Below are 25,370 nucleotides of genomic sequence, written 5' to 3' on the forward strand. Positions count from 1 at the left end.
TGAGCGCTGTTCAATACATTTTTTGGTCTGCTGTATCCAGGACGGTTCCCTGGATGTGGAACGAGTGCTCTACCTAACAGTGAGTGCTGTCAGCCTACTTTGCTTTTAGTGTGCACAGCACTCTGTCAGATCGACAATCTGCTGTGCAGGGCTGCAGGCTTACCAGCGCCTGCTCTGAGCAGGCACTCAGTAAGCCACCTCCCTCCCTGCAGGACCCGGATGCCGCGGCCATCTTGGATCCGGGACCTGCGGCGAGGAGGGAGGTAGGAGACCCTCGGAGCATCGCGATCACATCGCGTTGCTCCGGGGGTCTCAGGGAAGCCCGCAGGGAGCCCCCTCCCTGCGCGATGCTTCCCTATACCGCCGGTACACCGCGATCATGTTTGATCGCGGTGTGCCGGGGGTTAATGTGCCGGGGGCGGTCCGTGACCGCTCCTGGCACATAGTGCCGGATGTCAGCTGCGATATGCAGCTGACACCCGGCCGCGATCGGCTTCGCTCCCCCCGTGAGCGCGGCCGATCGCGTATGACGTACTATCCCGTCGGTGGTCATACGGGCCCACCCCACCTCGACGGGATAGTACGTCAGATGTCAGAAAGGGGTTAAAGATACAAGTGTCATTATAATGCTCCTGAATAAAAAATTTGCCCCTCACTGTATTGTCTGCACAAAATATGACCCTCACACTGTCCCTCTTATGGTACATGCTCTTCACACTGACCTCTCCTTTCCATACTGGACCCCCCTTCACACTGTCCTCTCATACTGTGTCCCCCCTATAGGGCCCAGTATTTATACAGTACTCTCATTCAACTCCCCCCTCCTTGGTATACTGTCTCCTCCTGGCTATGCCCTTACACTGTCCCCCCATGCTACGAACCCACTACTCAGTTTCTATTCTGTGCCCACTAACTTTTCTCCTCCCATTCTGTCTCCTCACACTTTTCCTCTCCCTCATACTGCCTCCTCTAACATCCCCCCAGTTCACCATACTGTCTCCTAATATATTTACCCCCTCACTTTCTATACTGCCTGCTCACCTGACTCCCCACACTATGTCTGCACACATCCCATCACCCTCACTCCCCGTACTCTGTCCACATACATTTTTCACATCGCTACTCATACTGTACACTTATCTCTGCTGAAGACTTTGCCTCATTCTTCAAGCAGAAGATTGATAACATCAGAGACAGTTTTGGTCAACAAGCCCCAGAGCCCTTCCTCCCAACTTCCCTACCCTCCACCTCCAAAACCAACTACTCCACCATTACAGAAGATCAACTCGCCACTCTACTCTCAAGATCGCATCTCACCACCTGTGCACTTGACCCGCTCCCAACCCACCTCATCCCAAACCTCACCACAATCTTCATCCCAACCCTAACCCATCTCTTCAACCTATCACTAACAAATGGTGTTTTCCCCTCAAGCTTTAAACATGCCTCCATCACACCTATCCTCAAAAAGCCCTCTCTTGACCCATCCTCTGTATCCAGCTATCGCCCTATATCACTTCTCCCCTATGCCTCAAAACTACTGGAACAACACGTCTACCTTGAACTGTCCTCCCATCTCTCTTCTTGCTCCCTCTTTGACCGCTTACAATCTGGCTTCCGGTCACACCATTCCACTGAAACTGCCCTAACTAAGGTCACCACTGACCTTTTAACCGCCAAGAGCAAGCGACACTACTCTGTTCTCCTCCTCCTCGACCTGTCGGCTGCCTTTGACACAGTGGACCATTCCCTATTATTACAGACCCTCTCATCCCTTGGCATCACAGACTTGGCCCTATCCTGGATCTCATCATACCTAACAGACCGGACATTCAGCGTCTCCCACTCACACACCACCTCCTCACCTCGCCCCCTCTCTGTCGGAGTCCCACAAGGTTCAGTCCTTGGGCCCCTGCTCTTCTCCATTTACACCTTTGGCCTGGGACAGCTCATAGAATCTCATGGCTTTCAGTATCACCTCTATGCTGATGACACACAGATCTACATCTCTGGACCAGATATCACCTCCCTACTAACCAGAATCCCTCAATGTCTGTCCACTATTTCATCCTTCTTCTCCGCTAAATTTCTGAAACTTAACATGGACAAAACAGAATTCATCATCTTTCCCCCATCTCACGTGACCCCCCCAACGAACCTATCCATTACAGTAAATGGCTGCCCACTCTCCCCAGTCCCACAAGCTCGCTGCCTCGGGGTTATCCTTGACGCTGATCTCTCCTTCAAACCACATATCCAAGCCCTTTCCACTTCCTGCCGACTTCAACTCAAAAATATTGCACGAATCCGTTCATTCCTCAACCAAGAATCTGCAAAAACCCTAGTCCATGCCCTCATCATCTCTCGTCTTGACTACTGCAACCTCCTACTCTGTGGCCTCCCCTCAAACACTCTCGCACCCCTCCAATCTATTCTAAACTCTGCTGCCCGACTAATCCACCTGTCCCCCCGCTATTCTCCGGCCTCTCCCCTCTGTCAATCCCTTCACTGGCTCCCCATTGCCCAGAGACTCCAGTACAAAACCCTAACCATGACGTACAAAGCCATCCACAACCTGTCTCCTCCTTACATCTGTGACCTCATCTCCCGGTACTTTCCTACACGCAACCTCCGATCCTCACAAGATCTCCTTCTCTACTCCCCTCTTATCTCCTCTTCCCACAATCGTATACAAGATTTCTCTCGCGTATCACCCCTACTCTGGAACCCTCTACCACAACACATCAGACTCTCGCCCACCATCGAAACCTTCAAAAAGAATCTGAAGACCCACCTCTTCCGACAAGCCTACAACCTGCAGTAACCACTGATCAACCAACCGCTGCACGATCAGCTCTATCCTCACCTACTGTATTCTCACCCATCCCTTGTAGATTGTGAGCCCTCGCGGGCAGGGTCCTCACTCCTCCTGTACCAGTTATGACTTGTATTGTTCAAGATTATTGTACTTGTTTTTATTATGTATACCCCTCCTCACTTGTAAAGCGCCATGGAATAAATGGCGCTATAACAATAAATAATAATAATAATAATAATAATACCCCCATCCCCCTACAAATCTCCCCACACTCAATAAATAACCCCATCTCCACTCTAAATCTCACCCCACACATTAAACACCCCCATCCTCACTCCAATTCTCCCCACACATAATAAATCCCCTCATCCCCACTCAAATTGCCCCCCCGTGCACTTAATCTTCGGTGTCTTCTGCTCCACTGGAGTACTTACCACCAGTGTTAGCCTCTGCAGCGCGAGTGAGCGAAATCAGCAGCGTGATCACATGATCTGATCACGCTGTTCACATCGCTCTGACCCGGCAGTCAGAGCCTCAATTGTACTCAGTTCTTTAAGATGTGAGTACAATTGATCCCTGGCAGGGGTGGACACTGACAGCTTGGGGCCCCTGTCCAAGAACTGTGTCTGGGCCCCCTCCTTTTATGGCGACAAAGCATATATATAGCCACACACACATACATGTGTATATATTACATACCGTATATACTAGAGTATAAGCCGACCCGAATATAAGCAAGGCACCTAATTTTGCCACGGAAAACTGGGTAAGCTTATTGACTAGAGTATAAGCCGGGTATGTGTGGTTCACCCCATCCTGTCCTGCTCTGTGTGTCTCCCCCTGTTGTATGCATGGCTCACCCTGTCCCATCTTGTATGCATGGCTCCGATGTCCCATCTTGTATGCATGGGTCCCTTGTCCCATCTTGCATGCATGGCTCCCCTGTCCCATCTTGTATGCATGGCTCCCCTGTCCCATCTTGTATGCATGGCTCCCCTGTCCCATCTTGTATACATGGCTCCTCATCCCATCTTGTATACATGGATCCCCCCTCCCATCTTGTATACATGGCTCCCCCCTCCCATCTTGTATGCATAGCTCCCCGTCCCATCTTGTATACATGACTCCCCCTCCCATCTTGTATATATGGCTCCCCCCCTCCCATCTTGTATACATGGCTCCCCCCCTCCCATCTTGTATACATGGCTCCCCCATCTTTTGTACATGGCTCCCCCTCCCATCTTGTATACATGGCTCCCCCCTCCCATCTTGTATACATGGCTCCCCAGACTTAATAAAAAAAAAACCTTGCTCAGGTGCCGCCCCCACATCCTGCAGCCCTAGGCCGGTGCCCTCACGTGCCTAGTGGCAAATACTGCCCTGGATATATGTGTATGTATCATTGAGTGTATGTATGTGTATAATATATACATACTGTATGTGTACATGTGCAAAGAAGAACTGCTTAAATTTTTGCACCAGGAGCAATGTGAAAGACTGGTGGAAAGCATGCCAAGACGCATGAAAGCTGTGTTTAAAAATCATGGTTATTCCACAAAATATTGATTTCTGAGCTCTTCCTGAGACATTAGTATTGTTGTTTCTAAATGATTATGAACTTGTTTTTTTTGCATTATTTGAGGTCTGAAAGGACTGGATTTTTTTTCAATTTTGACCATTCTCCTTTTCAGAAAGAAAATGCAAAATTTATTGCTTGGAAATTCGGAGATATGTTGTCAGAAGTTTATAGAATAAAAGAACAATTTAAATTTGACTCAAAAATATACCTATAAAGAGAAAAATCAGACAAACTGAACATTCTGCAGTGGTCTCTTAATTTTTGCCAGAGCTGTATATACAGTATGTGTGTGTGTGTGTGTGTGGGTGTATATATATATATATATATATATATATATATATATATTTATGTATGAATCTATGTGTATATATATATATACCGTATATACTCGAGTATAAGCCGAGATTTTCAGCCCATTTTTTGGGGTTGAAAGTCCCACTCTCGGCTTATACTCGAGTCATACCCAGGGGCCGGCAGCGGAGGTGGAGCGGGGGCTGTCTAATTATACTCACTTGCTCCTGGCGCGGTCCCTGGCTCCCCGGCACCCCAGCTTCTTCCTGTACTGAGCGGTCACGTGGTACCGCTCATTACAGTCATGAATATGCGGCTCCACCTCCCATAGGGGTGGAGTCGCATATTCATTACTGTAATGAGCGGTAACGGTGACTGCTCAATACAGGAAGAAGCTGCGGCGCCGGGGAAGCAGGGACTGCACCGCGCCAGGAGGAAGTGAGTATAACGGGGAAGGGAGCGCAGCGCTGCGCGATATTCACCTGCTCCTCGTTCCGGCACCGCTCCATCTTCAGCGTCTTCTGCAGTGACGCTCAGTTCAGAGGGCACCATGACGTGGTTAGTGCGCGCCCTCTGCCTGAACGTCAGTGCACAAGACCCTGAAGATGGAGCGGCGCCGGAACGAGGAGCAGGTGAATATTAAAAGTGCCGTGGGCCTGAGCGAGAGGTGAGTATGTGTTTTTTTTTCTATCGCAGCAACAGCAAATGGGGCAAGTGTCTGCATGGAGCATCTTATGGGGCCGTAATCAACGTTTGCGCAGCACTATATGTGGCGCAAATATCTTTATGGAGCATCTTATTGGGCATAATCAACGTTTGTGCAGCAGCATTATATGTGGTGCAAATATCTTTATGGAGCATCTTATGGGGCCATAATCGTTTGTGCAGCACTATATGGTGCAAATATTTTTATGGTGCATCTTATGGGGCCATAATTAACGTTTGTGGAGCATTATATGGGGGAAGTGTCTGTATGGAGCATCTTATGGGGACATAATCAACATTTGTGCAGCATTATATTGGGTAAATGTGTCTATGGAGCATCTTATGGGGCCATAATCAACATTTGTGCAGCATTATAACGGGCAAATGTGTCTATGGAGCATGTTATGGGGCAATTATTAACCTTTATGCAGGATTATATGGGGCATATTTTAATATGGAGCATCTTATTGGGCCATCATCAACATTATGGAGCTTTAGATGGGGCTCCTAATTCAATATGGATATTCAAAAACACTTAACCTACTGATGTCTCAATTAATTTTACTTTTATTGGTATCTATTTTTATTTTTGAAATTTACCAGTAGCTGCTGCATTTTTCATCCTAGGCTTATACTCGAGTCATTAAGGTTTCCCAGTTTTTGGTGGCAAAATTAGGGGGGGGGGGTTATACTCGGGTCAGCTTATACTCGCGTATATACGGTATATATATATATATATATATAATGTGTGTGTGTGTGTGTGTGTATATATATATATATATATATATATATATATATATATATATATATATATATATATATATATATATACAGGTATATATATATAGTTTTTGGCCATACACTTCCTTCCCCCTATTTTCCCAGAAATCCTTACGTTCATCTCACCTTTCCTCTTACCCACATTCCTCCACTCTCTCACATATTTACTCCACATACAGTCTATTTTACAAGGACAAATTTACCCTTTACTATCAATATCCAACCCACTTTCATCACATTTTAAGTATTCTTCTTTTGCATTCACTTCACTTTTTTCCACACTTCCCAAAATTACCTATTCACCTCATTAACATTATATTTGTAAGATTTAGCTGCTCTATACTCCGGAGTGTCCAAGTGTGGGATCACTTGTCTCCGGGCACTCGGCATGGTGATAGGAAGGGGGATCAGGGTGAGGATTATGTGGTCTAGAATCACGGCTACTGAGATCGGATCGTGTGGTCGACAGGGTGGTCCTGGCAAAATGACCAGAAGCATCTGCTATCCATCCAACAACCTTTTCACACTGGTCTGTCTTCAAAAATGGTGAGCGTCTCTGCTGCATAAATTGACATGCGGTCTGGAAAGAGGCACCACTTGTCCGTCTCTGCGGGTGAGCCGTGGGCATTGGTTCACACGTAGTGGGCATGGGATTTCTTGAAATCCCATCCACTATGCTGTAACAGCTGGACGCTGTGGGTTGGGCGCTGCAGATGTAAGCGGCGTCCAACCCGCAGCTTTTACTGACAGTGGGAACATACCCCCAATACATTTGCAAACAGGAAATCACTTTTTTTTTCCTTCCCAGAAGCCAGCTTTCAATTAGCTTTATTTCAAGTGACAAAAAAACGCATGCAATGAAAAAACGCATGTAAAAAAGCATCCAAAATGCCAGTGACCTCAGATGCAGATTTGGTGCAGATTTCACCTGCGTCAAATCCTGAGCAAATACTGAGCCATTCCTGATCGTGTGCACATATGCTAACCCTAAAAAAACTGTTCAAAAATGTATCTGGCCTCAATTACTCATCCATGCAGTATTACATGTTCTGGGGAACATTTCAATGGTATCTAACGCTCCCAAAAATTGTAAAAAAAAAAAAAAAGGATCGGTATTAGAATGCTCATCCATACAGTATTTCATGTTCTTTGACACATTTTGGTGGTATCTAACTTTCAAACAAATTGTTAAAAAATGTATTGGTATTATATTGCTCACCCTTATAGTATTATGTCTTCTTGGGTACATTTTGATGGTATATAACCCTCAAGAAACTTGTTCAAAAATTTATTGGCATTATATTGCCAATCCATACAGTATTATGTGTTCTTGGGTAATTCTTGATGGTATATAACTCTCAAAAAAATTGTTCAAAAATGTATGGGTATTATATTGCTCATCTATACAGTATAACAGGTTCTGGGGTACATTTCGTAGCTATATAACCCTCAAACAAACCTATTAAAAATGTATGGGTATTATATCGCTCATCCATAGGGTATTACATCTTCTTGGGTGAATTTTGGTGGTATCTAATCCTACAAAAAATTGTTCAAAATGTTTTCACTATTATATTGCTTATCCATCGAGTATTACATGTTATTTGGTACAGTTTGGTGGTTTATAACCCATAAAAAATTGTTCAGAAACGTATCTGTATTATATTGTTCATCCATATAGTATTATGTGTTCTTGGGTACATTTTGGTATATAACCCTTCAAAAAATTGCCTAAAAATTTATCGGTCTTGTATTGCTCATCCATACAGTTTTGCATGTTCTTGGGTACATTTTCGTGTTATATTACACTCCAAAAACATTATTTTTTTTTCCTGATTCAATTAGTTATCCATACAGTTTAAAGTGCTTTGTGTAAAATTACAGTGAGTTCAAGTTTTCACAAACTGCTTGACCTGGTACAGTTAAAATATTTTTGTTCCAAAAATTTACTATTGTCACATATACTGTAAAACTTGGTTGTTGTGAAATTTCGTTGGTTTAAAAATAAAAATAAATTGGCAGGCACAGGTGTAGAAATTTGTTTGTTCATAAATTGACTTGTCACATAGATTAGAACTTGGTTTGTGTGAAATTTATTTGGTTTGAAATAAAAGAAATCAAAATTGGCCTGCTACAGGTGTAGAAATGTTTGCTCAAACATTGTTTATTGTCATATACAGTATATACACACATACACATTATTACTTTACAGTGTTCACATGTCAGGGGCTCCAGTATAAAATTTTGACCTGCGACCTCCCCGCACGTTGATGAGATGTATGGGTCCTTGTAGCGTTCTGAATTCTATCAGGACATTCATGTTCACCCTCCCCCTTCATTATCTACTAATGTACACCATTTTGCATCTGCAGAAAAAAAGCAAAAACATTCTACTCACCTTCCTTCAATCCATCGATGAGTGGTGTCCTCTTGTGTGCCAGCGCAAGGGCAGGCATCTGACATTGGCATGACTGTTATTGCAACGCATGATGTCACTTCCTTGTGGCACCAATGCATGGCACACCGATGTGAGTTGCTGGTTTCTGATTGGTCTGCAGCATGTATTGCAGTGCAGGAACCCGTAGGGTTTACTGCTCCACAACACAACTCAGCTGAAGTAGTCATTGGCGTCAGCAGGCACCATTCCAGCACAGACCAGGTCAAACCTTCTATGGCCGCGATCATTACGCTCCTGGGTAATGTAGGGGACATGTGACAGCTCTATCACCATTGTGGATGTGGTGTGAGGTGTAGTAATTGTTGCTGCATTGCCACACATGAAAGTACAGGATCACTGCTCCATCAGTTCCAATGATGGAACGAATAAAAGAGGTCAGTGCTGGGGAAGATTACTAACAGCCAATGATTACGTACTGGGTGGGCAGACAACAGCGATGGATACTGGCGCCGGGAGCAGAGCTAGCTCTGGCTGTGAGCTTAGAAATAAAAGAACAAGGGAGTTTCCTAGTCTGAAGAACAGCATGTTATCAAACTTGGTGCATGGAATAAAGTGAAATACAGGAAAAATGAAAGGTAGAAACCAAAGACAAAATTTATAGAAGTGTTGTAAAAATAATAGAGGCACAAATTGACTTAAAACATTGGATTTCTGAGTTGGACAACCTCTTTAAGCTGTTGTCAGATGGAATTAGATGGTGGTTCTTGTGGCTGCCAGATGGAATTAGGTGGTAGTTCTTGTTGCTGTCAGATGGAAGTAGGTGGAGTTTGTTGTTGCTGTCAGATGGAATTAGGTGGTGGTTGTTGTTGTTGCCAAATGGAATTAGCTGGTGGTTGTTGTTCCTGCCAGATGGAATTAGCTGGTGGTTGTTATTGCAGCCAGATGGAATTGGCTGGTGGTTGTTGTTGCTGCCAGATGGAATTAGTTGGTGGTTGTTGTTGCCAGATGGAATTAGCTGGTGGTTGTTGTTGCTGCCAGATGGAATTAGTTGGTGGTTGTTGTTGGCAGATGGAATTAGCTGGTGGTTGTTGTTACTGCCAGATGGAATTAGCTGGTGGTTGTTATTGCAGCCAGATGGAATTGGCTGGTGGTTGTTATTGCTGCTAGATGGAATTAGCTGGTGGTTGTTGTTGCTGCCAGATGGAATTAGCTGGTGGTTGTTATTGCTGCCAGATGGAATTAGCTGGTGGTTGTTGTTGCTGCCAGATGGAATTAGTTGGTGGTTGTTGTTGCCAGATGGAATTAGCTGGTGGTTGTTGTTGCTGCCAGATGGAATTAGTTGGTGGTTGTTGTTGCCAAATGGAATTAGCTAGTGGTTGTTGTTGCCAGATGGAATTAGTTGGTGGTTGTTGTTGCCAGATGGAATTAGTTGGTGGTTGTTGCTGCCAGATGGAATTAGTTGGTGGTTGTTGTTGCTAGATGGAATTAGCTGGTGGTTGTTGTTGCCAGATGGAATTAGTTGGTGGTTGTTGTTGCCAGATGGAATTAGTTGGTGGTTGTTGTTGCCAGATGGAATTAGCTGGTGGTTGTTGTTGCTGCCAGATGGAATTAGTTGGTGGTTGCTGTTGCCAGATGGAATTAGCTGGTGGTTGTTGTTACTACCAGATGGAATTAGCTGGTGGTTGTTATTGCAGCCAGATGGAATTGGCTGGTGGTTGTTATTGCTGCTAGATGGAATTAGCTGGTGATTGTTGTTGCTGCCAGATGGAATTAGCTGGTGGTTGTTATTGCTGCCAGATGGAATTAGCTGGTGGTTGTTGTTGCTGTCAGATGGAATTAGTTGGTGGTTGTTGTTGCCAGATGGAATTAGCTGGTGGTTGTTGTTGCTGCCAGATGGAATTAGTTGGTGGTTGTTGTTGCCAGATGGAATTAGCTGGTGGTTGTTGTTGCCAGATGGAATTAGTTGGTGGTTGTTGTTGCCTGATGGAATTAGTTGGTGGTTGTTGCTGCCAGATGCAATTAGTTGGTGGTTGTTGTTGCCAGATGGAATTAGCTGGTGGTTGTTGTTGCCAGATGGAATTAGTTGGTGATTGTTGTTGCCAGATGGAATTAGTTGGTGGTTGTTGCTGCCAGATGGAATTAGTTGGTGGTTGTGGGTGCTAGATGGAATTAGCTGGTGGTTGTGGTTGCTGCCAGATGGAATTAGCTGGTGGTTGTGGTTGCTGCCAGATGGAATTAGCTGGTGGTTAATGTTGCAGCCTGATGGAATTAGCTGGTGGTCTTTGTTGCTGCCAGATGGAAATAGGTGGTGGTTATTGTTGCTGCCTGATGGAATTAGCTGGTGGTTTTTGTTCCTGCCAGACGGAAATAGGTGGTGATTATTGTTGCTGCCTGATTGAATTAGCTGGTGGTTTTTGTTCCTGCCAGATGGAAATAGGTGGTGGTTCTTATTGTTGCCAGATGGAAATAGGTGGTTATTGGTGCTGCCAGATTAAATTAGATTGTTGCTGCCAGATGGTGATATAATTTTCCTATATACAGTGGAGATATAACAAACAATAATGTCAAAGTGCATTCCAAACACAAGATATTAATGAGCTATTCTCAAGACTAATCCCCAAAAATCAACTGTTATAAGCTGTTCTAGGTCCTAATCTGCATTGTCTTGTGATGACTGCTATACATTGACCGTGACCACATATTGGAACTCTATTCAATGTTTTTATATTCAGCAAAAGCCTATAATAGCTGATCAGTCGCGCTGCCGGGTGTTGGATTCCCACTAATCTCAGCACTAATATAAAGCATAGTTAATTAATATATTGTGACAGAACAACCCCTTTAAGTAACAGACAATGTATATTGTATGTTTCTTAATATCTAACCATCCTGGTCAATAATTAATAATTTATTTACTAAGTTATTTGCCAGAATTACATTGATGTCATTTACTGTGTGCTGAAACCATTCCTGTGTGCAATTAACCTTAAAGGTACATGATTTTGCAGAAAAAAAAATTAAGGAAATGCCATTAAAGTTATGTGGTCATTGGCAACTGCATACACTGTAATTATATCTATGTTTTAATAACTGAACACTTACCAAAATCATAATATGTGTGTAAAAAATTAAGACCATATTTATTTGTGTATGCAAATGCAACTCATATTTAAATCTCTCCATTTTGGGAAATTCCCCCTCATGTTACCATCCCACGGCTCCAATGCTATCAGTCGAGTATGAGCAGTGTTGTCTCTTTATTTCTCCATAGGCTGTTTGGCAGAGTATGCATGGTGAACTGGCCTGAAGCACCAAGGAGAAGCAGTGTGCTTCTGGGAAATTAATCATTGGAAGAACAGGACGGTCCACTCAGCTCTGACAAGCTGGATACACAGAGGCTGAAGGAGAATTAAAAAATCGCAAAAAGATGCAAACTAGGAATCTCATGTTGGGCTGGTCTGTGTATTAACAATAATTATACTAACTATACAGTTTAGGAGCTTTGTATAAAACATTACCATTGAGGGGATGATGTTTCAAATGTCCAAATAGAGACAAAAAAACAGCAGACATCAAAAACTATTTCAGAGTGCATACTGATCACCATGAACTATACCAGCTAGTCTTACGTTAGTAAAAATGTAGCATACTTGCATATCATATTACTGAATGATGGTAAGATCTGGGGGTGTACATGTACAGAAAGGACCTTGAATACTCACTGTTTTACTTTCTTGTGAATAAACAGAAACAAGATAAGAAGGATTGTAGCCTAAAAAAAATAAAAAGGAACAAGGTACCATAAGTGTTAAGAAAGCATCTTCCATTTCCAGAGATACCATGATATGGAGTTCTCTCGCTTACTCTACAAATATGTCCAGAAGACTCATGAAATATGAGGGGATCTCCTGAACTCCTGGGACTGTAGGCAAGTAGCACAATTTATAGTCTGTCCAGTCACCGTCTGAATGAATGGAAGTGCCTGGTACTGCAGCTCGCACCATTGCAGTGAATAATACTGCCATCGATTAACTCATTACCGACATCCACTATACATGTACGGCGCAAGTCGGTAGTGGGTGTATGGAGTGGGCTCATAGGGCAAAGAATGGCTGTGACACACAGCCAGAACCTACCTCGAACAGCCAAGACTGTTAACCAATAAAATACTGCGGTCGAACTCTGACAACAGCATTAATAGTGGGTCGGTATTACATGTGCCCATGTGAAGTAATCACTGGATGCCGATAAAGGCTATGTGCACACGGTGCGGATTTGAATGTGGATCCGCAGCTGATTGGACGCTGCGGATTCGCAGCAGTTTTCCATCAGGTTTACAGTACCATGTAAACCTATGGAAAACCAAATCTTCAGTGCCCATGTTGCGGAAAATACCGCACGGAAACGCTGTGTTGTTTATTCTGCAGCATGCCAATTCTTTGTGCGGATTCTGCAGCGTTTTACACCTGCTCCTCAATAGGAATCCTCCGGTGTAAAACCGCAGGTGAAATCCGCACAAAAAAAGCAAGTTTTCAAAAACAGTGTGGAAAAATCCACACACGAATCCGCAATGTAGGCACATAGCCTAAGGCCTCCATGCCAGTCATCACGGAGCTGCTGTGAAACCTAGCCAGCATCACTGTGGTATTTCTGTGTATTGTATAAGCAATCAGACTATCACATGTTCAAGTCCTCTAAGTGGACTAACAAAACATAAAAAAAGTAAAAAAACATGGAACAACTAAAAAAAAGTTTGAATCACTGCATTTACACCCCATTTAACAATAGAGATAATAAAAAATATATCTACAGTATCACCACTTCGATAAATGTCCAATCTATCAAAGCATAAAATTAATTAATTTGCTCGATAGACACAATAAACAGAAAAAAATCAATTTTTTTTGTAAAACTCTAAAATAAAAATGCTGTAGGAAGCAATCAAAACATCATATCTATCTAAAAATGGTATCTATAAAAATGTTGTGTCGCCCCGAAAAAAAAAAGTCCTCACACAGCTATATCAACTGAAAATTTTAAACATTATGAGTTTTGCAAAATGGCAACACTATTACCCCCCACTCCCCATTTTTTTTTTTTTTTTAACAAATTCATGATTTTTTTTTTACCACTGAAATAATGAGAAAACTGTACAAGTTTGGTATCGCCATAATAATTCTGATGAGAAGAATCATATTGGAAGATCATTTTTACCACACAATGTTTGCTGTAAAAACAATGTCAGAATTGCGGATTTTCTGCAATTTCTTCACACTTGGAATTTTTTCCTGTTTTCCAGTACACTTTGTGGTAAAATAAATGGGATCATTCAAAAGTGCAACTTGTCCCACAAAAACAAGCCCTCATATGTCTACGTGGACATAAAAAAGTTATGGCTCTTGGGAAAAGGGAAGAAAAATACAAAAAGGGAAATTGGCCATGTCCAGAAGGGGTTAAACAATGCTTGTGTATTCTAGGGATAGGACATGAACGTTACAGTCCATGAGAAGCCTTTTACTCTAGTAATCACTATCCGAGACCTGGAGGTATAACATATTCTATCCTATAGAATGAAATGACTGTAAGTCACACCTCAGGTTTAGAGAGCAGAAAATACAAAAAACTATTTCCTATTAACTAAAACTTCCCTGTTGGTGTAAAGAAGTGGAGGGGTTCATAATATAACTAACAGTAATACATAAGGGCAGAATAAGGAGGTGATGGATGTATTCTTAGTGTTGCTCTGCAGGATGTGTATTATACACATAGAGCTTTATGTGCATGCGGAGCGCCCCCACACCGCCGCAGGGCCGAGGGGTACCCGGAGCCGGGCCTCTGGGATCTCAGTCCTGGGGTTGTCACGGTGGCTAGACCCGGTCCGTGGCCCTGTCTGTCAGTGGGGGACGTCCGTTGTAAATAGGTGCTGTTAACGGTGGTGTAGCGGTGCAGTTGTGGAGTGCAGGTCGCGGTAAATAACGAGGACACCAGGTTGCAGTCTCTTTACCTCTTTACTGGAGATCTCTCGGTCCTCAGTCCGGAATCCGGCCCACCAGGCTGCGCAAGTCCGGCCGGTCCAATGGCACCTCCAGAGTTCTCCTCACAGGTGGAAATCAGTGCCTTCCTTCTTAGCGCTTTGTGTTGTAGTCCTTCCCTGCTGTGCTTACGGAAAGTACCCCACAACTGTTGTGTCTGTTTCTTAAGTTCCCTCACAACTCGATTAACTGATCTTCTGCTAATCTTCCGTCCCTTCCTGATGTTACAGTAAGAACGGCACCCGTTTGTCAGGTAGGCCTGGAGTTCTTCCGGGACCCTAGAGACGCCCCTCTCCCGCAATTGCCCCCCAAGACTTCATAGGTGATATGTGGTAGACAGCCCGCCTGAGACTGACTGTCCTGCCGCTGTTTGGAGTATGGCGTAAAGCTGTATATTATTCCACTCCCTCGGCGTTCCGGCCACCGGTAATGCGCCTCAGCAAGGTGCTGCCTCTTTCAACAAAACCCCTGCTGGTATTCTCCTTCTGCTTGATTTCGTTTCTCACTCAGCACAATCTATCTCGCTTCTAATCCTTTCTTAGGGCACCGCCGCTATTCTGAGCAGGCACGGTCCCGTTACGTTCTTTCAATGCCAAGCCTCTGCCAGGATCCCACCCCTGGCAGAGACCCTACTGTCTCTTCCTCCACAACACCCTCTCTCACTAGGTGTTGCTTCGTTCGATCCAGTCAGCCTTCTCTACTAACTTCCTGCCTGACCCCCAGTTTACCCACTATGGTGGGGAGTGGCCTAATGAATAGCACCCTTAGCTCCCCCCGGAGGCCCAGCTGTGAAACATATTGGTGTCTGTGATACCTGATTGGAGGAACTCCTTCAGTGCCATCGAACGCACCATGGCTCCCCTTAGTGGCGGAGCCACAGTACTGCAACGACCAGGACTCTGGGGCGCTGCACTCCCCCCTGGTTAAACACAGTACTCCGGGACTGGGAAGAAAACAACAATACAGGTTAGCAAAAAGACATACAAATTTGTTGAGTGCAAAACAATAAGCATACTTGAACAGGCTTCCCTTTATGGGAGGTGTGGACACTTTTAACGTTACAGAACATAATCAAATATCATAGCAACAGGCTACAATTAACTCTCATTACCCAACCGGGTATTCTACTAAGTGCAAATGCTGGAACAATAAATTAACATTGCCTTTAAGAAACATACACTCTTAGTTTATCAAAGGCCTTCCTATAATCACATTACAGGGCAAGGTAACTTCACATTCTCCTACTTTGAACCTGCAGGACCGCCTGTCCCTATGGCACCAGACCTACTGCCTCTCCTTTCTTTTACAGGACCGCCCTGTTCAGCCAGGGCCTACTGCCTTTCTCTACTATACATAGTATAGACATAACATTCCTTTTAATTTGAGAGCATGGAGCCCACTCTGCTTGGCTCCTATAAGGACTCACTCACTAACCCCTACGGGTCTACTTTCTGTCCTTAGTAATGAACTAACTTTCTATGGGGACGCAGGGTTTACCTTCTATCCTCACCTTCGTTATTACTTCTTTACTTTCAGTTAAACGGAACTCTACATCTACCCCTACGGGCTTTCTGCATCTTTCTCTTCAAAGAACATTATCTAGGTTTCACATTTTAAACAAATTAAACACACATAACTTTTCCATGAAAAACAGTTACATTTTCTTCAAAGCATTATCTCGACATTACTGTTCTAAAACAGTATCACTTTCAAGTTCAATTCTAACCTCCCCTTTAAGAGGAGATCAAGTCTTTCTGAGGTAGCTCTTCTTCTCAGCCTACCAGTCCATGCAAAGGCTCCGGAATGGTATCTTCGCAAAATGTCTGTAAACAAAACCAGTAGGAAGCACCTTTAAGAAGGTGCAAACTATTTACAAGAAAGTTCAAATCATGCACAGTCCATGATTTCGCAGTTTGTGTAACTTTGTGCAAAACTTCAAGAAAACAACAATAGTGACCCCGGGTCAACAAAGGGGTCGCCTTTTTAAAGTTTACCCTGGACGGGTTTAGCAGCAACTTAAAGAACAAACAGTAACTATTTACATTTTCAGGTTTCCGAGGTTTACTCTTGCTCAGGTGGCCTTGGCCCCTGGCTCCCGGCTAATGTCGCGCCAGTGTCACTGGTGGGTCTTCCCGGTGCAGTCAGACCGCTTGATGCCTGAACCTGAAGACGGATCCTAGCTGCCAGCTCAGTTGCTGCAATGACATGTGCAGTGGCAATGTTGGTAAGCTCTGCTACATTTGGTTCAATCACAGCTGAAGTAGTAGATGACACTCTCTCAGGTCCACGTCGGCGAACGTTACGGGCACACCCTTCCTGGGCACTCCGATGGCGGGTATCTCCTGACCGTACAGGCTTCAGACCCTGGTTCACGGCTGATGCGGCGGGGGTTTGTCCCATCTCTTTCCAGTCTTTCCATTGGGAAATCAGGCACTGCTTATATTGCTCCCAAGTGAGCACGGCAATGGCGTGACCTCTTCTCCAAACCCCATTCGGCTCAATCCGGGGGGCCTCCCACCGGAGAATCACTCCCTCCGAGCTCACATCTAGGAACTCTCCCATTGCGGTTCGTGGCGGGGATACCAGACCCTTCATTACTTCAAGGGATGATGCCACCATTCCCGCCATTAAGAGGCAGCTACTGTTGTGAAGGGGGTCGGTCGCGGGAGCGGGATCGAGCGGGGAGGCAGGGGTATCTTCCGTACCTACACCTGATGTGGTTCCACCGATGTCGATCTGATCCATTGACGAGAACGCTGGAGTCGGCCGCAGCCCGGACCGCAGCTCCTCCGATGCGGTCCTCGAACGCTGTTCCGCTCGCTGTGGTTCCTCCTCCGCTGACTCCGAGGCCAGGATTGGGGAACTCGGCCCCGCTATCTGTTCCAAGGGCTTCGGATCCGCCGGCTGTAGAGGACACGGGTCCACTTCCAGTGAACGAGGGTAAGCCGGGACTGTTCCTTCCTCGCTCAGGCACTTGCTGTTCATCATCGCTGCCTGATAGTCGGTGGCAGTGCATGCACCTGACTCCGCCATTTCTCCGAGGTCGGGCTTCTCCATCTCCTGCTTCCCGCCGTCGCAAATCAGGAGGTTGTCTTCTGCTTTGGGGCAGGTCATCTCCTTGCAGCCCGAAGCGCAGAGGGCGGTATCCATTTCTCGCGCCATTCTGGTAGTCTCCTCCCATAGCACGCCCTCCTTCTTCTCCAAAGTAGCAATGGCGGCGGCTTTTGGCGGGAACTTCTATTGGTCAATGGTAGCACACAGTCTCTCAATAAAGCCACAGTTCATGCACAACAAATCACAGTCTCTAGGCACACATGACCTGATTCTTCAGGCTTAAGTAGATCCTGTTCGTGACGCCAAGTTGCGGAGCGCCCCCACACCGCCGCAGGGCCGAGGGGTACCCGGAGCCGGGCCTCTGGGATCTCAGTCCTGGGGTTGTCACGGTGGCTAGACCCGGTCCGTGGCCCTGTCTGTCAGTGGGGGACGTCCGTTGTAAATAGGTGCTGTTAACGGTGGTGTAGCGGTGCAGTTGTGGAGTGCAGGTCGCGGTAAATAACGAGGACACCAGGTTGCAGTCTCTTTACCTCTTTACTGGAGATCTCTCGGTCCTCAGTCCGGAATCCGGCCCACCAGGCTGCGCAAGTCCGGCCGGTCCAATGGCACCTCCAGAGTTCTCCTCACAGGTGGAAATCAGTGCCTTCCTTCTTAGCGCTTTGTGTTGTAGTCCTTCCCTGCTGTGCTTACGGAAAGTACCCCACAACTGTTGTGTCTGTTTCTTAAGTTCCCTCACAACTCGATTAACTGATCTTCTGCTAATCTTCCGTCCCTTCCTGATGTTACAGTAAGAACGGCACCCGTTTGTCAGGTAGGCCTGGAGTTCTTCCGGGACCCTAGAGACGTCCCTCTCCCGCAATTGCCCCCCAAGACTTCATAGGTGATATGTGGTAGACAGCCCGCCTGAGACTGACTGTCCTGCCGCTGTTTGGAGTATGGCGTAAAGCTGTATATTATTCCACTCCCTCGGCGTTCCGGCCACCGGTAATGCGCCTCAGCAAGGTGCTGCCTCTTTCAACAAAAACCCCTGCTGGTATTCTCCTTCTGCTTGATTTCGTTTCTCACTCAGCACAATCTATCTCGCTTCTAATCCTTTCTTAGGGCACCGCCGCTATTCTGAGCAGGCACGGTCCCGTTACGTTCTTTCAATGCCAAGCCTCTGCCAGGATCCCACCCCTGGCAGAGACCCTACTGTCTCTTCCTCCACAACACCCTCTCTCACTAGGTGTTGCTTCGTTCGATCCAGTCAGCCTTCTCTACTAACTTCCTGCCTGACCCCCAGTTTACCCACTATGGTGGGGAGTGGCCTAATGAATAGCACCCTTAGCTCCCCCCGGAGGCCCAGCTGTGAAACATATTGGTGTCTGTGATACCTGATTGGAGGAACTCCTTCAGTGCCATCGAACGCACCATGGCTCCCCTTAGTGGCGGAGCCACAGTACTGCAACGACCAGGACTCTGGGGCGCTGCATGCACTCTCTGCAGTACACACACACAGCACTGCAGCATGCATGGCTTATGCACACTCAGCTCTGCAGTATATGCACACTCAGCTCTGCAACATACAAACACAGCTCAGCTGCACACGCAACTACAATACCGACAGACACACTGCTCTCCTACATACACACGCACACTCACACAGCTCAGCTCTGCAACATCAGCAAACACTCACAGCTCTGCTACATAAGCACACCCAGCTCTGCTACATAAGCACACACAGCTCTGCTACATAAGCACACACAGCTCTGCTACATAAGCACACACAGCTCAGCTCTGCAACATCAGCAAACACACAATGCTCTGCTACATAAGCACACACAGCTCTGCTACATAAGCACAAACAGCTCTGCTACATAAGCACACACAGCTCTGCTACATAAGTGCACACAGCTCTGCTACATCCCCGACACACCTCTGCTACATAAGCACACACAGCTCAGCTCTGCAACATCAGCAAACACACAATGCTCTGCTACATAAGCACACCCAGCTCTGCTACATAAGCACACACAGCTCTGCTACATAAGCACACACAGCTCTGCTACATAAGTGCACACAGCTCTGCTACATCCCCGACACACCTCTGCTACATAAGCACACACAGCTCAGCTCTGCAACATCAGCAAACACACAATGCTCTGCTACATAAGCACACCCAGCTCTGCTACATAAGCACACCCAGCTCTGCTACATAAGCACACCCAGCTCTGCTACATAAGCACACGCAGCTCAGCTACATCCCCGACACACCTCTGCTGCACACAGTATATGCTAGCACAATTTGAAGTTCCTTCTATACACATAAGTAACCTGAAAGGACCTTCAGCTAGTAAGGACCTGCAGCATCTGTGCAGCTTTAGGGATGTGCAGCTCTTGTAACATCCTTTCCTGCCCTGCACAGATTAGACTGCTCAGTGTTGGGCTGGAGGAGACAGAGCTGTGCTGCTGCATAGTTTTCCCAGTTAGGCTTCTTTCACACTAGCGTCGAGCTCGGCCTGTCGCCGTGCGTCGGGCCGAGGTCCCCGACGCTAGCGTTGTCCCCGCCGCACAACGGGTGCAGCGGATGCATTTTTCCAGCGCATCCGCTGCCCCATTGTGAGGTGCGGGGAAGTGCGGGGAGGTGGGGGCGGAGTTCCGGCCGCGCATGCGCGGTCGGAAAAAGCGGACCGTTGGGAGCAAAAAACGTTACATGTAACGTTTTTTGCTCCCGACGATCTGCAACAGCACGGCACAACCGTCGCAGGACGGTTGCGACGTGTGGCAATGCGTCGCAAATGCGTCGCTAATGTTAGTCAATGCAGAAAAAACGCATCCTGCAAGCACTTTTGCAGGATGCGTTTTTTCGGCAAAACGACGCATTTGCGACGTAATGCAGTTAACGCCAGTGTGAAAGTAGCCTTATCTGGAATGATGCTGTGTCAGCGCTCTCCTGCCTCTGGACTATAAGGCACACACACTTTACTAAGCATGATTTTTTCTTGCTTAAAAAAATGTATCTTATAGTCCAGAAAATACAGCATACGTCTTGTATAAATGATAAAAAATTCATATCATGTGGCCCTAGAAAAGTATTTTAGTTTGTAAATCTAAAAATAAGTACTGTATTTTCTGCTGTATAAGACGACACCCAACTTTTCCATATAAAATATGGAATTTGGGAAATACTCGCCGTATAAGATGGGGGTCATATTATACGCCCAGTCATCTTATACGTATAATATATTATTGTATATAATATTGTTATAGAGTATATCAATTTTTTTTTTTACATGAATATGGATCCCAGGGCCTGAAGGAGAGTCTACTCTCCTTCAGACCCTAGGAACCATCCAGGACCGCTCCATGCACACGCCGTAACCGGTGTATAAGACGACCCCCGACTTTTGAGACGATTTTCAGGGGTTAAAAAGTCGTCTTATACACCGAAAATACGGTAAGTCTTTTTTTCAGTGTAATTACACTAGACTTCCAGAGTAACGTTATCATGTAATATATGCTGAACTTACTGTTGTTTTAATTTCATTCCTTAAAAAATTTAGCAGTTTTCAACATTTTTTATGTATTTACAGCTTTTTATACAAACTACAATGCATGTCGCAAAATCCACTGATTTGTGTTGATTTATCATAATGTTATGTAGAGATCTTATAATAATAATCTCTATATTTATATAGCGCTATCTTATTCCGCAACACTTTACAGACATCATCATCGCTGTCCCTGATGGGGCTCACAATCTAAATTCCCTATCATATGTCTTTGGAATGTGGGAGGAAACCAGAGGAAACCCCCACAAACATGGGGAGAACATACAAACTCCTTGCAGTTGTTGGCCTTGGTGGGATTTGAACTCAGAACTCCAGCAATGCAAGGCTGCAGTGCTAACCACTGAGCCACCTTATGTATGATCTTATCATCTTAAAGATATTATGGGACAATCTGCATATTGTCACCTACTCAAATAATAACTAAAGGGGCGATTACAGATGTTCCCACACTTGGATTTACCTTGATGGACGCTTCTCTTTCCTTGTTCTTTTATTTCTTCTGTAAAGAAAAAAACATAAGTCCAAATAATCACCTTAAAGGGAACCTATCACCCCGTTTTTTTCGGTATGAGATAAAAATACTGTTAAATAGGGCCTGAGCTGAGCATTACAATAGTGTAGTTTGTGGACCCGATTCCCCACCTATGCTGCCGAAATACGTTACCAAAGTAGTCGTTTTCGCCTGTCAATCAGGCTGGTCAGGTCGGATGGGCGTGGTTTCTTCCCCCAGATATTGCGTAGTTTTCCGTTGGTGGCGTAGTGGTGTGCGCATGTCCAAGGTCCCGAATCCTGCACAGGAGTGTGAAAATAGCAGCGATGTCCATTAATCCATTAGTGGTCGGTGGGCGCGGCCATCTTCCTTTGGCCGCGCGTGCGCAGAAGCTGCGCTCTGCTGGCCGCGGCTTCAGGAAAATGGCCTCGGGCATCCGCGCGTGCGCAGATGGATATCGCGGCGGCCATTTTCCTGAAGCCGCGGCCAGCAGAGCGCCGCTTCTGCGCACGCGCGGCCAAAGGAAGATGGCTGCGCCCACCGACCACTAATGGATTAATGGACATCGCTGCTATTTTCACACCCCTGTGCAGGATTCGGGACCTTGGACATGCGCACACCACTACGCCACCAGCGGAAAACTACGCAATATCTGGGGGAAGAAACCACGCCCATCCGACCTGACCAGCCTGATTGACAGGCGAAAACGACTACTTTGGTAACGTATTTCGGCAGCATAGGTGGGGAATCGGGGTCCACAAACTACACTATTGTAATGCTCAGCTCAGGCCCTATTTAACAGTATTTTTATCTCATACCGAAAAAAACGGGGTGATAGGTTCCCTTTAAAGAAAACTGTCTCTCAGCCTACAAGACTGTATAACAAAGTCTTCCTATCAGAGGAGCTGTGTCTCATCGTGTGATATTGCCTTTCTGACTTTCAAGTATCTAAGGGGTAAGGTTTCTCCTTGTGGAGATTGATAAGCCAGGTCTGGCATGCCAGTGTGAGGAGACTAAAAGGCTAAACATGCTCCTCTGGGAAATAAAATATGCAAATTGTCTCTTTGGAGAGGAGTATGACTTGAATTCTAGTGACACCTATTGGAAGTAGCAATCCTACAAGTCAACATCGACCCTTTAACAAGCCTTGCAATATGACTTAGGATAAAAGCCAAATCAGAAAGAAAGAATTTGTATATTTTATTTCCCAGAGGAGCATCCATGTTTTCTCCTTGAGCTATATGTTTTTTTTGTGGCTGAGGGGAATATTGGCCAGGTTTTTTGTTGCTTGGATGAGTGGAAGGAGCTCATATAACAAAATTTTGGGAAGGAAAGTAATCTGCTAATCATGTACTAATGTCATGTTAGTGTTTGTTACCTGAAATAAGGCTGCTGTGGCCAAATAAAAAACCACATCATGCAGTGTGTGTGTGTTTCTTTTACTTACTGGGAAGCACAAGTCACTAATCCATCAGTCAAGCAGAGTCAAGGTGAATAGGCATAAAAGAACATGACTGGAGTAGTGAGAGAACCAGTATAGGGTTAATGGATAAGGGTTGGGCTTACCTTAAAAGGTGGAGGTTAGAGCTGCAGGGGTCATATAAAAAGGGGAAGCATGTGGTGCGCCCTCTTTGCTGCTGGTTTTCAGGATTGTAAATCAAGTCAAGGGGCCCACAGCATCGCCCCTCTCCTGCCACTGCCAGCTTCCTGCAGCAGCGACCCTGCTACTTGGGACCCCACTCAGTTCTCCACCAATTCCCCCCCCCCCCATTTTGAAACAAAAGTGCATCTTATAAAATCCCAAAAAATACGGTACTTCTCAGAGTCCCATTCCTTTCTCCACTGATACAAACAACCCGAACCCCTGCCTATTACTAAGAAACCTCAGTGACCGAAGGACAGAACAGAGAGGCTGACATCTGACACTTCAGTGATTATAGTTCAGAATAGAGGGGCTAACATCTGACACCTCAGTGACTGAAAGAAGTAATAGAGAGGTTGACAGCTTTATTTATTTTTTAACTGCAAGATATATATGTGGATCCAAATGTGATCAGTGATTATAGGGCAGAACAGAGAGGCTGGCATCTGACACCTCAGTGACTATAGGCCAGAATAGAGGGGCTGGCATCTGACACTCAGTGACTATAGGGCAGAATAGAGGGGCTGACATCTGACACCTCAGTGACTGAAAGAAGGAATAGAGAGGTTGACCACTTTATTTATTTTTTAACTGCAAGATATGTATGTGGATCCAAATGTGACTGGTATGGGTTATAGAAGAGATGAGAACAATTGATGTTGGCAACTATGTTCCATTTCTCTTATAGGAACACATCTTTATTTTCTTATATTAATCTAGGAAATATGTGCACTTACATCACTATGGTGTTCTCCTTCATTTTGCCTTCCTTCTCTATCTGTTCAGAAGTCTCCTCTCTATAGTACATGACACAGAAATCATCCTGAATGTTATACGAGAGCTTCACTGAGACTTTTCGTCATACTAATGATTGATTTTAACTCTATACTGTACAATACACAATATACACACTATGTACATATGCACACACTATAGGCTGCGTATATACACATACTATATACATATACACACACTATAGGCTGCATATATACAGATACTATATACATATACACACTAGGCTGCATACATACAGATACTATATACATATACACACTATAGGCTGCATATATACACATACTACATACATATACACACTATAGGCTGCATACATACAGATACTATATACATATACACACACTATAGGCTGCATACATACACATACTATATGCATATACACACTATAGGCTGCATACATACAGATACTATATACATATACACACTATAGGCTGCATACATACACATACTATATACATATACACACACTATAGGCTGCATACATACACATAAAATATACATATACACACACTATAGGCTGCATACATACACATACTATATACATATACACACACTATAGGCTGCATACATACACATACTATATACATATACACACACTATAGGCTGCATACATACACATACTTTATACATATACATACACTATAGGCTGCATAAATACACATACTATATACATATACACACTATAGGCTGCATACATACACATACTATATACATATACACACTATAGGCTGCATACATACACATACTATATTCATATACACACACTATAGTCTACATACATACACATACTATATACAGTACATATACACACTATAGGCTGCATGCATACACTTACTATATACATATACACACTGTAGGCTGCATACATACACATACTATATACATATACACACACTATAGGCTGCATACATACACATACTATATACATATACACACACCATAGGCTGCATACATACACATACTATATACATATAAACACACTATAGGCTGCATACATACACATACCATATACATATACACACTATAGGCTACATACATACACATAGTATATACATATACACACACTATAGGCTGCATACATACACATAGTATATACATATACAAACTATAGGCTGCATACATACACATACTATATACATATACACACTATAGACTACATACATACACATACTATATACATATTTACGCACTATAGGCTGAATACATACACATACTATATACATATACACACACTA

At 44.8% G+C, this 25,370-nt stretch overlaps 1 protein-coding gene across 1 annotated transcript in view; it reads right to left on the bottom strand.

Annotated features, from left to right (window-relative positions):
• Positions 1 to 10,965: 10,965 nt before the first annotated feature.
• Positions 10,966 to 25,370, bottom strand: part of LOC143776137 (uncharacterized) — a 40,229-nt gene continuing 25,824 nt past the window's right edge. The window contains exons 10-13 of the mRNA XM_077265177.1: positions 24,078 to 24,137; positions 21,669 to 21,707; positions 12,294 to 12,343; positions 10,966 to 11,102 (exon numbers count right to left, since the gene is read on the bottom strand). Of these exons, the coding sequence (XP_077121292.1) occupies positions 12,298 to 12,343; positions 21,669 to 21,707; positions 24,078 to 24,137 (145 nt within the window). The 3' untranslated portion in view covers positions 10,966 to 11,102; positions 12,294 to 12,297. The remainder of the gene's footprint in view (positions 11,103 to 12,293; positions 12,344 to 21,668; positions 21,708 to 24,077; positions 24,138 to 25,370) is intronic.

This window comes from Ranitomeya variabilis, chromosome 5 (assembly GCF_051348905.1).
Source record: "Ranitomeya variabilis isolate aRanVar5 chromosome 5, aRanVar5.hap1, whole genome shotgun sequence".
Lineage (NCBI taxonomy): Eukaryota > Metazoa > Chordata > Amphibia > Anura > Dendrobatidae > Ranitomeya > Ranitomeya variabilis.